General features: G+C 31.4%; 1 protein-coding gene across 1 annotated transcript in view; it reads right to left on the bottom strand.

The window, feature by feature from the left end:
- LOC148615634 (phosphorylase b kinase regulatory subunit beta-like) overlaps nt 1-15,656 on the bottom strand; it is a 38,119-nt gene that overhangs the window by 16,265 nt on the left and 6,198 nt on the right. Inside the window, exons 6-14 of the mRNA XM_088582049.1 lie at nt 12,530-12,666; nt 11,636-11,795; nt 10,531-10,728; nt 9,315-9,372; nt 8,470-8,547; nt 7,898-8,047; nt 6,662-6,765; nt 3,709-3,939; nt 1,462-1,566 (exon numbers count right to left, since the gene is read on the bottom strand). Of these exons, the coding sequence (XP_088438175.1) occupies nt 1,462-1,566; nt 3,709-3,939; nt 6,662-6,765; nt 7,898-8,047; nt 8,470-8,547; nt 9,315-9,372; nt 10,531-10,728; nt 11,636-11,795; nt 12,530-12,666 (1,221 nt within the window). The remainder of the gene's footprint in view (nt 1-1,461; nt 1,567-3,708; nt 3,940-6,661; nt 6,766-7,897; nt 8,048-8,469; nt 8,548-9,314; nt 9,373-10,530; nt 10,729-11,635; nt 11,796-12,529; nt 12,667-15,656) is intronic.

Below are 15,656 nucleotides of genomic sequence, written 5' to 3'. Positions count from 1 at the left end.
ATTTCAGGTATAATTATATTAAAATACCAGATCTGTTTTCTAACATTGGTTTAAAACACTTAAAGTTCTGTGGTCGATTTCATTAAAAGTTGTAAGTGTAAAATTAATGGTCAGTAATGATGTCTTGATATCATTATAAATTACAACTTATTGTACAACTTTTTGTGAAAACAACCATTGATGTCCAAACAAAACACTCCCTACAGGAAAAACTCTTATAATTACATATACAACACTATGGTACAGTTAGTGAAGGACTACAATGATATTCAAATAAAGCACCTTTTGAGTTCACATGAGAACAATAACTTGCAAGCAATACATCTATAAAGGGTATTAACAAAACACATCTATATATATATATATATATATATATACCACTACAGTGTATAGCTTACCCTCTTTTTATAAATATTGATAAAACAAGTGTAAACATTAACATACATGTTTATTTCTGTGCACTGTACCAATCACATGTTATAAATGTCTACAGGTATATATCATTCCAACAACCTTCAAGTCTTTGCAAATAAAATAATGGTAAGCATAGTTTCATAATTACAGTCAACTACCCTATAACTATTGTTGTATGAGACGGTAAGGTGCAGTACAAGGAGACAAATGTTAAAACATGATTTTAACTAGAAATACTGTGAGCAAGCTCACAAAGAGAACACCCCTGCTTCAAATGGACTGAAGTGCTTACCAGGTTGTAACATAAAACTGATGATTTGGATTATTTCCTTTTGGAGTCCTCCATCAGTAATTATGTTCCTTCATCAACTCATTTACATATCATACCCATACTTCCTATAAAATTTCCTCAAAATCCCTGGAGCGGTTTAGGAGAAGTTGTGCTTATAAGGTTTTAAAATGAAAAACCAATAATTTGGATTATCTCCCTTTTGAGTCTGCCAGTATTAATATTCCTTCATGCACATCTATATATGATACTCAACCTTCCTATAAAATTTCGTCAAAATCTTTTACGCAGTTTAGAAGTAGTTGTACTTACAAGGAATGTGGAAAGACCAATGGATAGACAGAAGGACAGATGGGGTGCTTCCTATATACCCCCAAACTTTGCAAGAGGCATGATAAGGTTTTTTTATTCTGTTTTGTTTCAGCATCAACACTTTGAATTTAAAAAAAAAACATTGGTGCATGATTTAAAACACTTCTGATTTGTAACTGTTGACACTCACTTGGTACACAAAAAAAAAAAAAAAAAAAAAATCAAATATTTCAACTTGATATTTTCATATGGTGCTTATTATGCCATATTTGTTCTGGGCTTAAGTACTCAGCACCCGCTAAAATAACCCAGCATACAATATTGAGGGATAAGCAATGTGATCTATACCTATAAAAGCTGGACAAAAGCTACTAATCAGGGAAAGTATTAAAAAACAAGAATCTAAAACACATATAAACATTCAAAGAAATGTTATGGTAACTTACCTTGAGATCATCCAATACAACTGACATATCTTGTGCAAGGTAGAAATCGCTGACCTCAAACAATAATGGATAACACAATACAGTCTGTCCACATACTCTGTAGATCTAGGAAAGACATGATTAACAAAGGATCATCATATTAATATTTCACAATGCTATGGTAAAATTTTTTTAGTGTGTAGTAATACATTTTAACCAAGGTAATGTGAGCAGATTTCCAGTTTAACCCTGCTCCAATTTACCACTGTAAAACATGGAGGTTTGACTGTTTGATAGCTGGAAGAAAATATGACCATTACATGACAGAAAAATCTCCTTAATATGTTTATCTAACCAGTACTATTGTATTATAATATAATTAGCAAACCTAAAACAATGACAAAAAAAAAAACAAAATGTAATTGACCTTGAAGGATTATACCAATAGTTATGGAGTAAAAAAACAAAATGTAATTGACCTTGAAGGATTATACCAATAGCTATAGAGTAAAAAAAACAAAATGTAATTGACCTTGAAGGATTATACCAATAGCTATAGAGTAAAAAAAACAAAATGTAATTGACCTTGAAGGATTATACCTATAGTTATAGAGTAAAAATATAGAAAACCTGAATATCAAATATCTAACCAAATTGTGCTGTAGAATGCAAGGTTTAACAACAATACAAATTAAATTGTAGATGTTCCCTTCTCAGGTGAACAATTAATAGTCTCTAATTAATTACTGTAACTTCAGAAATTATTGCATTCTTTAATAATCATGATTGCATTATTTTAGTCAAAACTGCTATTTCATTTTCCATATTTTATTTAAATCCTTCATCAATTATGTTAATAATTTGATAAAACAAGTTTTAATTTTTTTAAATGATAAATACGTTTTTTTTAAGTTAATATCTTGTTATGCTTTAGATTCATGCTATTTTTGTTATGTTATTGTATTCATCTTTTCATAGGTGGACAAAGACAGAGTTAAGTATCAATAGTGTTATTCCAATTGCAGTTGATTTTTTTCATTCTAAGCCAGTGATTGAAAACATACATGACTTTTTAAACACTAATTAGTGATTAAATATCTGTAATTAAACTCCTGTCATTTTACATTTTCCAAGTTTGCTCAGTCTTAGCAAAATATAATTTTGATATGTCTTACCAAGTGGCATATTTTGACTTTTTCCCTATATGTTTAACAAGAAAATTGCTGCTGGACAGAATGAAATAATGTCTGGCATTGCCTTCAGTAAGACAAATTTTGTCACGATTGTTTTCTACAGATTTTATGGGAGAAACAGATTCTCCTTCAGCCTGTTCTTGACTTAAACTATTTCTCCATTACCTATGATAATATTAAGAATTAAATCACGGCAACTCCATTTTATCAGTGTTTTACCACGGGCTGACCATTTATGCCACATCATTTTACTCGACTGATAGCCCGTGGTAAAACAATTATAAAATGGAGTTTCTGTGATTTATTTTGATTCTAATAGGACAACAACGGTACCTTTTTTTACATTTTCGTGACCTATTACGGTCACCTTAGATGTGCCATATTTGTCTATATTTGGCTGTACACTTTATGCCAGATATGTCAGTTGAAATGGGTGCTAGTGAAACTTTGCTTTGTTTTTTTTTATAATGAAGTAAAGGGCAAATTAAGTACATGATGTAAGATATCGCAATATAATACAAACAACTATTGCTGTATCTTACACATGGAAAGGCACAATGTTTAATTCATTGACAATTGTCATTGTTTGGTTTCATACATGATGGCTCACATGGCATGTTGCGAGTGCTATCGAGTACATGTGTTTGTGTTTTTTACGGAATATAATATAACTTTTCTAAACATAACATTTAATTAATAAAAATGAATTTGAGGTTCATTCACGATACTGAAATGAATGAAAACAGCCGATACACATTGGAATGTTATGTGTCTTTGTTTACATGATTAAACTGGACAGTAATTTACACAAACACAAGCCACGCCCACTGCCAAGCCTAATCAGTCATGTGCTGCTCACATGGCAATTGAAAATTGACCACAGTTGTGGTCTCAAAATCTGTTAAAGACGTCATATTTGAATTAAAATTTTAAAATGCTTGTCAAGGCTAACAGATTGAGATCTTAATTTGACCATCCGGAATGGAGAAATAATTTAAACCGTTCATAACTGAAGGAGAATCTATATATAAAACATTTATCATATGTATGATCGTATGATTAAACATCTGCTTACCTTTGATGTACTTAAAACACCAAATGGTCGTTTGGGTCTACCAGTCAACTTCAGTTTTTTATTGACACCTAAATATTCATAAGCTTTTGACAATTCCTTTGGTGACCATATCTGCATAGGCTCCACCTGGTGAGGAGTTTGTGTTTGAATACCATATGTAGCTAACAATTGCTGAAGACGAGCACTCTCTGCTATCAGCACCACCTGGGTCACCAAATCAGGGGGAGTAATCTGTAACAGATATCAAAAGACGAAAGAGAAAATGTTAAAACTGAATAAAAACAAATATTTGACTCTTATCTTTTTACTTTGAGGTTCTTTAGGTTACAGACCACCAATTCAACCAATCAGCATTTGGAACGTACGCAAAAATAGTCCTACGCAGAAATTACCCCTGTTCCTCATAGTGCTGTGAAAAAAGTTCTCATCTTATTTAAAAAATTTAAACAGTTTCTGAAAGGAAAACCATTTCTGTACATTTTATAGGTGCATTTTGCTTCTTGTGATGTGAAGCCTAATCTCCATAATGATTTTTAAATATACCCCTATCTTGTGAAAACACTGGGATTTCCCATGCTATTTATAGACCCTTCACTTCCGGTGACCAGTACTGCACTGCAAGTCTGCTAACCCCACATGCCATTCTGAGGATTGTGAGCTGACATATGTAGAATCATGCTGATATATAGTCCTCTGCAGGTTAAAGTTAAGGTAAAGTCCAGAGAAGCCATTGAATATTGTGAAATTAGCATAGAAGCCTATGGGAAGTGGAATTAGTGGTTTTTAGCCTTAAGCTAAAGCCATGGCAAAATAAAAAGTTCCTTGAAATAGCTTTAAACTACTTGAAGATCTTGTAGATACACTACAAAAATCCTTCAAAATATGCATTTTTTTAAGTTATAGGTCCAAATTATGGAAAATTGGTCTTTTTGGCTGATTTTTATGTCCTATCTTGTAAAAAGTGTAGAAAATTTAGTAAAAATATCAAATATTAAACTTTGAGGGCTATATTTACCTAAATATGGTGGTAATAAGCACTTGAAATCAAGTTTTGTGTAGATTTGAGCAAAAATTAGGTTAGAAATGAGGAAAAACTCACTTTCATTACTGCGGTTAAGGCCATATAAGCATTCCCCTATGGCAACATGAAAAATCCATTATTGAGTACTTTTTTTGCTTTAGGTGCCCTTTACTGGTCATGTTTTAATGTGAAAACACTGTATTTACAAATTTAAAGCCAAATATATCACCTTTTGTGAAAATTTAAAGATTTGGGATTTTTGACATGTGATCAAGAAAAAGGGGGAGGCATGTCAGAAATAAATTTTTAAAAATAGACCAATTTCTCAGAAAATGATTACTTTAAAACTATTTCTTCATTAATATTGTTAAAAAACAAGTTGTGATTGATATTTTTTATTTGAAAAGTCAGAAAAAGTTCTTTGCAAATATTTAATGCATTTAAGTATGGTAGAATATTGTCACTTTTTTGCTCGCACAACTTGGTTACCCTATACTTAAAAATCAAATATTTAAAAAAGTACTTGTCACATTTCACTGAAACTTTGCAAATGCATTCAGTATGTGTGTAGGAAGATACCTGTATAGTTATTTATTTTTTCTAAGACAAAAAGTGACTCTTTAGGTTACAGACCACCAATTCAACCAATCAGCATTTGGAACGTACGCAAAAATAGTCCTACGCAGAAATTACCCCTGTTCCTCATAGTGCTGTGAAAAAAGTTCTCATCTTATTTAAAAAATTTAAACAGTTTCTGAAAGGAAAACCATTTCTGTACATTTTATAGGTGCATTTTGCTTCTTGTGATGTGAAGCCTAATCTCCATAATGATTTTTAAATATACCCCTATCTTGTGAAAACACTGGGATTTCCCATGCTATTTATAGACCCTTCACTTCCGGTGACCAGTACTGCACTGCAAGTCTGCTAACCCCACATGCCATTCTGAGGATTGTGAGCTGACATATGTAGAATCATGCTGATATATAGTCCTCTGCAGGTTAAAGTTAAGGTAAAGTCCAGAGAAGCCATTGAATATTGTGAAATTAGCATAGAAGCCTATGGGAAGTGGAATTAGTGGTTTTTAGCCTATAAGACAAAGTAATCTTGAACAGTATTTGACTGTCTTGATAAATCATTTTCTAATTCAGACAATAATGCAGTATCTTCACCATACAATAACGGAAAAAGATCCTAACATTTATTGACTTATTGAATCTTGTCTGATAGACTTGAAAGGCGATTTTAAACCATGATATTTTCCAAACATTTATATATAAGGAAAATACCAGAGGAGAAAGATTCCCAATATATCTATCACCCATGTGGGACCTGAAAATTCACTACCATTTAATATATGTGATCTAATATTAACAATTATGTCATACATTTTTCCATTCACAGTATGATTTAAAACTTTATCCCAGAGACCAGGGTGCCAGACTGTATCAAATGCTTTCACAAAAACTTTATACTAGAGACCAAGGTGCCAGACTGAATCAAATGGCTTCACAAAAACTTTATACTAGAGACCAGGACCCCAACTGTATCAAACATCTTCACAAAAACTTCACACTTGAGACCAGGGTGCTCAACTGTATCAAATGCCTTCACAAAACTTTATACCAGAGAACAGGGTGCCATACTGTATCAAATGCCTTGACAAAAACTTTATACTAGAGACCAGGATGCCAGACACTATCAAATGCCTTCACCCTGATAGGTGTTCTTTTAAAAGCATTCATAGGTGGTCTTCCAATTTATTAACTTATCAATATTCCAATTTTCAATTATAAGAAGGAATAAATTGGCAAGATTTAAAATACCACATTTAATGAGGTTACAATAATTGTATTGCATATTGATCTAGAATAATAAAATAACATGAACAAAGATTTATTGAATCAATTATAAATGCAAAAAGTACTGTACCTGAAACGTTGAATACCTAGTGTTAATCATAGACTTAGGTCTTTCTGAAGCAGGCATGTGTCTCAAAACAGGATCAAGGTCACCAGGCTTCAACAGATCTTTAGCTGTAAAGTTTTAACACAATATGAACTTGTTGTACGATGTATTGACATCAATTTCTCTATTTAATATTTGATCTGGTTTTTTACTTAGGGAAGAAACACAAGTTCGCGGATTCTTGAATTTGTGGTTTTGAACTTTACAGTATACACATCAATCGAAATCTACTATTTGTTTGACCTACCCACAAAAACCATGAAAATTGGAACCCCATGAACAATAGTACTTACACAGTATTTTTTTTAAGTCAAAATCTTTATCTTATGAGAATTTTACATCTTACACAATAAAAAAAATTTCTCAGTTCACTGAATATGTCAATATTTGAGGTGTATTTGTGTAATTCAACCTATCATACATTTATTTTAACTTTTCAGAGCACCAAGACATATGCTATCATTCAATTATATGTTGTAATTATTTTTTAAATTATATGATACTGAGCATACATCAAGCCCCAGATTTAGTTTTCTATTTCAGAGTATTTAAGTATTTAAAGTTATGTATTTTCTGGAAGATTTCTCTAATGAATTGAAGTAATGCTTGTATCTAAGGAAAATATGAAACGTTAAAAATTATGTGAAGTATCAGAGCAATACATCATAGTTCTCTACCAGTTGTAAAATAAAAATAAGCAGATTATAACCGTATCAAGAGTTAACCCATCAAAGATCAATTTCAATTCCATCGAACTGAATAATTCAAATGATAAAAGAAAAAAAATTACAAAAAAAGAATCAAAAGAAAATTTATAGAAAGAAGCTTTTATAATTGGAATTTCAAAGGTTCATTATTAAAAAAAAACAATCTGTAGCCTGTCTAGGTGCACTTGTATACAAAATATCAGATAACAAAATATTAAGGAATTTCCCTTATAAAAGGCTGTCAGTTTTTAATTTAAAAAATCATTGAAGAAGACCAAACATTGAACATCTCAAGGTCTTAAAGATACATATTATTTCATGAAATTTACAAATAGTATTTAAACTGGAAACAATTGTAAACTTGACCTGTAATCCAACACTAAACATTTACAAATATGTATGTGACTGACTGTCAGTGTAATGGACTTTAAGAATATATAAATGAGTAAAACTGTACACAATACTTTCAGTATAATTATTCTATGAATCTTACTTAGTAGCTGAGAGATGAAGTAGAGAGCCTGGCCCCAGAGGAATACCCCATCAGTGTTACCCTCAGCACTGGCAAGTTTGTGTATATTATCTTTGTTTCTTCTTACTAATTCCTCCTTTGGTACATAGTAAAGCATTGGAACAAGAGGACCTATGGAGACAGAACTTGTGGAGAAACGGAAGTCATCTTAAACTAAAAATTCTTTATATTTCACTGATAAAATACTGTTACACAAATCAATGCTTTTGTCTACAATTATATAGTTATATATCTGTTATTCAAATTTCTTGTTTTTCTAATTTGGAATCTTGTCATTTGAAAAAAAGATGCCAAGTTTAAACTAAAAGATCAAAACCCTGTGGCATTCCTAAAAAAATGTTCTACCTTAAATGCCATAGAATGATTTACATATAAGTCTAAATGAAGTAAATGTTCTTGTTGTGTCCAGACATCCTGTTAAGACCATCAATGACAGTGTCTGAGTGTTGTAGTCAATTCCAGTTATTTTACAGGAAGGCTTTTAAAGGCAGCACCAAATCTTTGAACAATTACATGATGACATTGATACCTACCATTGTCATTGTTTATTAACAATGGTCTTAACTCATTCTGATACCTCTCAGCTAAACTTTTATCCCCTTGTATAATACCTACAAGTAAAGATGAACATTATATTACAAAACAATAAAGCAAGCTCAAGCCAGAATAAATTGTATTTCCATGACCAAATATAGCAAGTTTAAGCCAGGATAAATTGTATTTCCATGACCAAATTCCTATAAAGGTACATATTTAATATTTACTGAATAATGATAACAATCATCAAATTTCATAGTTTTTTTTTTTCTTTTAAAGTAATGTTTCTAATTTTCAACAGGTTACACGAAATAACATGGTTTGCAGCAGTTTACACTTAAAAACAACTTAAAAGTGTAAACTGGCCCAAACCATGCTATTTCATATAACCTGTTCAAAAAATATAAACATTCCTTATAATTTAATTTCTAATGGATTCAAATCCAGATATTAACCCTTACCATGTGGGAACCATATATATATATATGGTCTGGGTCTGTTTTCTCATTCTTGGGTTATGGCATATTATTTTTAGCTTCTGAAACCACAATTTGATTTCTTCTGCAAGAAGACTGAATCTGCTTTAAAATGAGACTATCTCCTATAGAGTTTTATAAAAAAAAAAATAGGGACTTGAGAGCTGAGCAAGAGGTCAGGAGTTACTTTGGCCACAAAAAGTTGTGATTTTTTAGGAGATGGCTCATTTCTCAGCCTCTTACTACAGCAGAATCGATCCATAGTGCTTTATTTCTATAGAATAGTGATATCTCTCACCACTCCCATGCTGTCAAAGTGATTATTAACAATAAATATCTGTAAACATAAATCGAATTCTACTTACTTGTAATGATGAGATAAATATAAAACATTGGCCATTCACATTCAATACCATCAAATGTCTGAAAAATAAAAAAAACTCTATGGAAAGACCACAAAAACAACGCTTAATATGAGAATAATTACCATGTTTAGATAAATTGGAAAAAAAAAACAAAAAAAAAACTGTCACACATGGAGCTTGTAATGTAAAATTAAATACTGTGGTTTCATTTTTATTTGTGGGGTTGTTATTTTCATGGCTTTCATGGGTGTTGTGGAATCAAGAAATCAAGAATTAAACAAGCAAATATTTCGGTCGTAGTCCGTGGATGAAAGACAACTGACAAAAAGAGTTTGATTAAATCTTGGCATCATACACATGTCATTGGAGAAGAAGCCACATCCTGTCCAACTTTAATCAAACAATAATCCATTATTTACTTATTAACCTTGGGGATACCTTAGTCTGTGTAATGTAAGTGTAAACAAAAACATATCGTCAGAGTAACGTCTGTTTTTCTCGGTCACTTCCATACTTCCACCACTAACATTTGTTGTAAAAAGGTCATTCAGTACACTCAGGGTTTTACTTTTTGTAGAACTTAAGCCTAGCAAGGGCTCCTGAGTTTTTCATTCGAAATAATTTTTACTTATCAGAACATTTAATTTACATGTTGAGAAGAAACTAAAGATATAATTTTTATCAGAATGGATGAGTCATATACGCAACTTCCATTTGTCATTTATAATTATTTTTATCTCAATTATCAGTTTTGTGAAACATATCTCTGCACTGAAAAAAAAATAAATGCTTATCAAAAAGTTTGTTTTAATATCCAGCAAAAATGATTTTGTTTTGATAATACTTTTACTGGAAAGGTAGAGAAATAGTCGATTTAAAAAATTATAGTCCCACAAATCATGAATTCAAGTACCCGACCAAATGTCTTTTTTCCTACAACCATGAAAACTGATACCAACAAAATTAAATGAAACAGTACAAAATTTACTTGATTTCCAGTCCAACACGGCAACAGCAGATCTTTAAATAAATAAAACTACTACATATATACAGTTTAATAAAAGGATAATGAACAATCTTTTTCTCATCTGAATATAGCTGAAATATTGCTGCTCGGACGTTAAACCCCAACAAACAAACAAAACACAATCTTTTTATCATTTGACAGAATTCATATAAATCTGTAAATGTAAATACCAATAGAGCAGTAGAATACCTTTATTTCAGCAGGTCTGTAAAAACTTCTGGATTTATCTTCTAAAACAGTTCTATAACCATCCCTCAGAAACCTCTTGATACCAAATTTACCTTTCAGTTTACGCAATACTTTATCAACAGTTCGATGTGTTACTTGTTCCTCATGTATTGCAAAGGAAGGCCAATAGATGGTAGGTAACAGGGAAGCATCTGTGTTCTACGATAAAGAGTATAACGAAAACAACTCCATCATCATATTGACGTTTACATCTACAGTCTTGAATCAAAATACAAGTGTTTTTTTCATCTATCACTGGTCTGGTTCCTTGTTTTACAGGAGCCATTAAAGCAAAAATACAGTAAAATAGACTATAAGGCCAAAGAATGCTCCTGTGGCAATAAATCCTGTGAAGACTTCTTATTCCTAAAGAATGACAAAGTTTTTTTTTTGTGTATGTGAAACATCTCTATTATATACAGGAAATTCTAAAAATACATTGATACCCAAGTCTTCAGAGTGAACACTAACTTTGCAAAACTTTTTTTGGACAGAGGATATACTTAAAGAAAACTCCTGAAAACATATCACAAACCTCAGATTCTCCTTTATTAAGATGTCTTACTTAGACCAAACATAGTAATAATATTGTATCCTTACCCTACCGGTGCACCTGGTCCATGCTCCCAGTTTTTAGTGGAGTCCGAGTTGCTCATTTACTTTTGTTACTTTGTATGTATGATTTTATTTACTTTATGTTCTTTGTTGTGTATGTCTGTTTTCCATATCTGGTCTTTGTCCCTGGATTACATTCTTTTGATTACCGCTATAACCTTGGTTCCCTTGATTACTCTTCCATATCTGATGGTGCAGATTGTAGCATTGATTTTCATGACACTCAGCTCTAGTGCAATGTAACCAAAGAAAGGACCCTATACATGCCTATTGTTAGCATTGTACTGTAATGTACTCAATGCTTAAACAGTTGTATATACACATTTCGAAAACATTCAAAGCTATTTATTTTTGTGATAGAAAGGACAAAGAAAACTGTTAACATATACATCATTTCAACTCAATAGTCATAACATTTCCCTCAAATGATACAAAAACAACTCTATATTACCTTAGAATTTGACTCCCTGGGAAGAATACTTTCAAAGATAGTTCTGTTTCTGTTGTGAGCATCAATGTCAACATAAATCACAGACCATGAAGCACCTTGATCTCCAAACAAATTAAAACCATTGATGGCTTCTAATGCTGCCTTAGCAATACCAATAGAACTGTGGAAATAAAACAAAAGGTTGTCTATTACAGGAAGGTGGAGAAAATATATGGAGAATTATTGGTAATATGAAGCTTTTTTCTTCAATGTACAGAGATGGATAATGCTTGCCACAGCATACTGGCCCTAATATAAAAAATAACAGGTCATTTTATTAGCAGGCATGCCGGATCACAGAAATCTGCTTCAAAACATCCAATGACAATTCAATATGTCACAGTGAAGTATCAAAATACTATTGGATAAAGAGGCAAGTTGAAAATGTTCATTCTTAAGGTGAAATTAGGAATTTCGTAATTTTTTTAACATTACCAATAAACAGAAAATTAGGCAATTGGTTTTTGATAATGGCTTTTCACAGGGTATTTTAGGTTCACCTTAACAGGCTAGATCTGAGAAATCATGTGATGAAGCCAGTATCAAAAACCAAGTGCCCAATAATCTGTACATCAGAAATATTCCACACATAATATGAGTTTACACTGAAACCTTTATGGAAACTGACAGTTTGTTTAATACATGTTTTGCATAAAAATGGAGATCAGTATACTGGAATAATCTCGATTTTTTCCCATTAACAAAAAGGAGAGGATCAGCATAAAAATTCAGCCTTTTATTTAAATCCGTGGCACATAAAATAATCATTTTTCCTTGTTATTAGCTATGACCCAAACTTTGATTGTAGAAAATCCTCCAAAAGATACTTAGTGATGCCTAATAAATTTTAACTACCTAGCATGAACTTCAGTTGATCCATTATAATACTTAGTTCCCCTTTCCCACATTCCATAATCTGGTGTCCTGTAAGCTCTCTCCACATAAAATACAAGGTTCTGGATAAAATTCACTTCATCTGTTGTGTATATTATCTGCAATGATCAATTTGATAAATCATAAATAATGAGCTTATGTATAGAAACACTGAAGAAGTGATGTCCATAAAGGTTTACAACATAGCAACCAATACATACCAGATAAAGTTTAAAATAAATACGACCGTTTTTAACATCAATTCAATAGGAATTGCCTTATTTCAATGAAAATAATTTTCTATTCATACTTTTATCATAAAATCACATCCAAAACTTCAAATTAGTACATAATCATCCTTGAAAATATACTTGGTGACCACTTCAAACAATAAAAAACATTTTCATAAACAAGTATACTATTGACAATGTATTATGAAGAAAGTTAGCAATGTTACATGTACATGTATATGTTACTCTACTAAAAGCTGGATCCTATACCATATTCCTGTTTGTTTATTATTAAGAAAACTCAGCCGCACATTACTGCGTAACAGGAGTAAATGTATATAAATATACATATAAATATTACACAATATCAGTCACATACATGTACAATGACAAAACAATGAATCATTACATGAACATACCAATGATAAATCAACTTTTGAATTTTTTTAATGCAAATTAATAAATTTATCAATACTTTTACATTACAATATTTTAACATACCATATATTTTTTCTCTATTAGGATACCTAATATAATAACTCGGAATAAATTTTCTTCTGATATCTAAGACTATATTGTTATTACATTGAAATAAATAATGATATTCGTCCCCAAGACCAGATCCACATACTCTACACTATCTTTCGTCCCTTGGTATATTCCGCCATCTACCAGTTTTGGTAGGAAATATTAATATTACAAACCCTTAATTTACAAATATGTACCCATTGCCCCGATTTTAGTTTTAAAAGATAAGGTTCCAATCAAAATTCGTGTTTAATATTAGAGTAATATTCCCCTCTAGATGCATTGTTCATATCAGTGAACCAATTTTGGATAATCTGGTCTTGGAGACGCTGTTTAATATTCATCTATAAAAAAGTTAAAATTGACATCTACGGAATTCTCATCATCCAGATATTCCCCCAAGTCATTAAGGTATAAGGCAAAGAGAAAGAGGGATAACTTTTCTCCCTGCCTTACACCGATTTCACACGGGATAAAATCTGTTTTTAATTCCCCATTTCTTACACAAGACTTACTGTCCATATACATGTTTAGTATAACATTAAACATTTTCCCACCATATTTTTAACCAGTTTACGCCATAAACCCACCCTGCATACCGTATCAAACGCTTTTCTAAAATCCACAAAAGCACAAAATAATTTTTTCCCAAACTCAAATACAATGAATTTAATGCATGCATGACAAACATGCTATCTTGAACTGAACAGCCCTTGCGAAAACCATCCTGGGCATCTGTAATTAAACCAATTTCGTCCGACAACTTGTTTAGCCTTGAATCTAAAATAGACGTAAACACCTTCCCAAAGTTCGAGGTCAGACAAATTGCACGGTAATTATCTAAGTTATATGGGTCACCCTTGTATTTGTATAACGGTTTAATAATTCCAATCAACCAAGAATTGGGGGCAATTCCTGAATTAAACACCAAATTGAAAAGTTTCAAATAAATAGGGAAAAACTAATTTACCATGCATTTATTATATTCATTAACAACTTCATCATCCCCCGGAACTTTCCCATTACATAAATGTTTTACTGCTGACAAAATTTCTTCTCTATAAAATATCAGTGATATCCTAATTATCAATATTTTGCAACAAATCCTCAATATTATCGTCCCCAATTTCATCACTTTTATTAAGGGCTTTAAAATAATCGTACAGTTTTTACATCGTTTGTAGACCCCCCTTTATCTAATTGTTTCAAAATTTTCAAAATTTTTTTTTAGTCTGATTTCAACACATTCCGCAGATCAGATTCCAATTTATGTTGGAAACTTCTGAAACTTTTATTTAATTCAACTTTATATATCTTCCCAGATAGTTTCATAGCATCCCAATTTTTTTTATTCTTTATAAAACTATATCTATTTTTTGCCCTGTGGAATGCTTTTCGCTTATCCTTACATGCCGCATTGAACCAGACTTGGTCTGTTTTATTTCTCCCCTTTGATCTATTAGGATATATATATATACTTTATCAGCATTAGTTGTTAAAAGATCACAAATTTTGTCAACAGCAGTATTTATACGTATATTTAGATCATCACCTTGACCTAGATTACCTTCAGTGGACAACAAAGCCGATATTTGATCTAGTTTTGTGACATTACTAAAAATTGGCTCAATGAATAGGTCTTTCTTATCGTAACGCTACCTAACATGCGTGGGAGTATTACAATTATCATCAGAATGTGTAGTACTACGTGTGTTTGCTTGAGTGTGAAAACAAAAATACAAATCGCAATGGACATTGGAAAAATTGGGATTAAAATCCAATACACTGTATTCTTTTATTTAAGGGAACACTTTAGAAGACAAAAGTAAATAATCCACCAAGGATACATTATTACATGTTACAAATTCTTTCATATACCTGGTAATCATTTCCAGGTAATCTATCATTACCTATATACAAATTATTTTGTTTACAAAAATCTATAAGTATGTATCCGTAATTATTGGATGACGAGCTATCTCTAGAAGATTGTTTTATAAGTATGTGATTTTCGAGTAAATTTTGATAATCATAAAGATACAACATCAAATTTTCATCTTCAAATTCATCTAAATTTTCAAATAAACTATCATCAGAGATAACTACATTGTCCAGTAATTTCGTTCTTGCATTCATATCTCCAACAATTGTTGGAATACACTCAAATTTGTTACATATATCAATCATTTCGACCTCAACCTCATTAAATGCTTCATTACTTGTATGCCTTGTGTTTTCTGGTGGTAAATACATACACCCAATACGCAGGCTTTTATCAAAACCAATCAATTTGTTATCAACAATTATCCACTGTACAAATTCAGATTTAGAATTAAGAAATTTTAGAAAAT

Source organism: Perna viridis, chromosome 5 (assembly GCF_037379345.1).
Source record: "Perna viridis isolate PV_CMFRI_1.1 ecotype Kerala chromosome 5, ASM3737934v1, whole genome shotgun sequence".
Classification (NCBI taxonomy): domain Eukaryota; kingdom Metazoa; phylum Mollusca; class Bivalvia; order Mytilida; family Mytilidae; genus Perna; species Perna viridis.
Note: the sequence above shows the minus strand (reverse complement) of the source record. Positions and strands in the feature narration are given on the sequence as shown.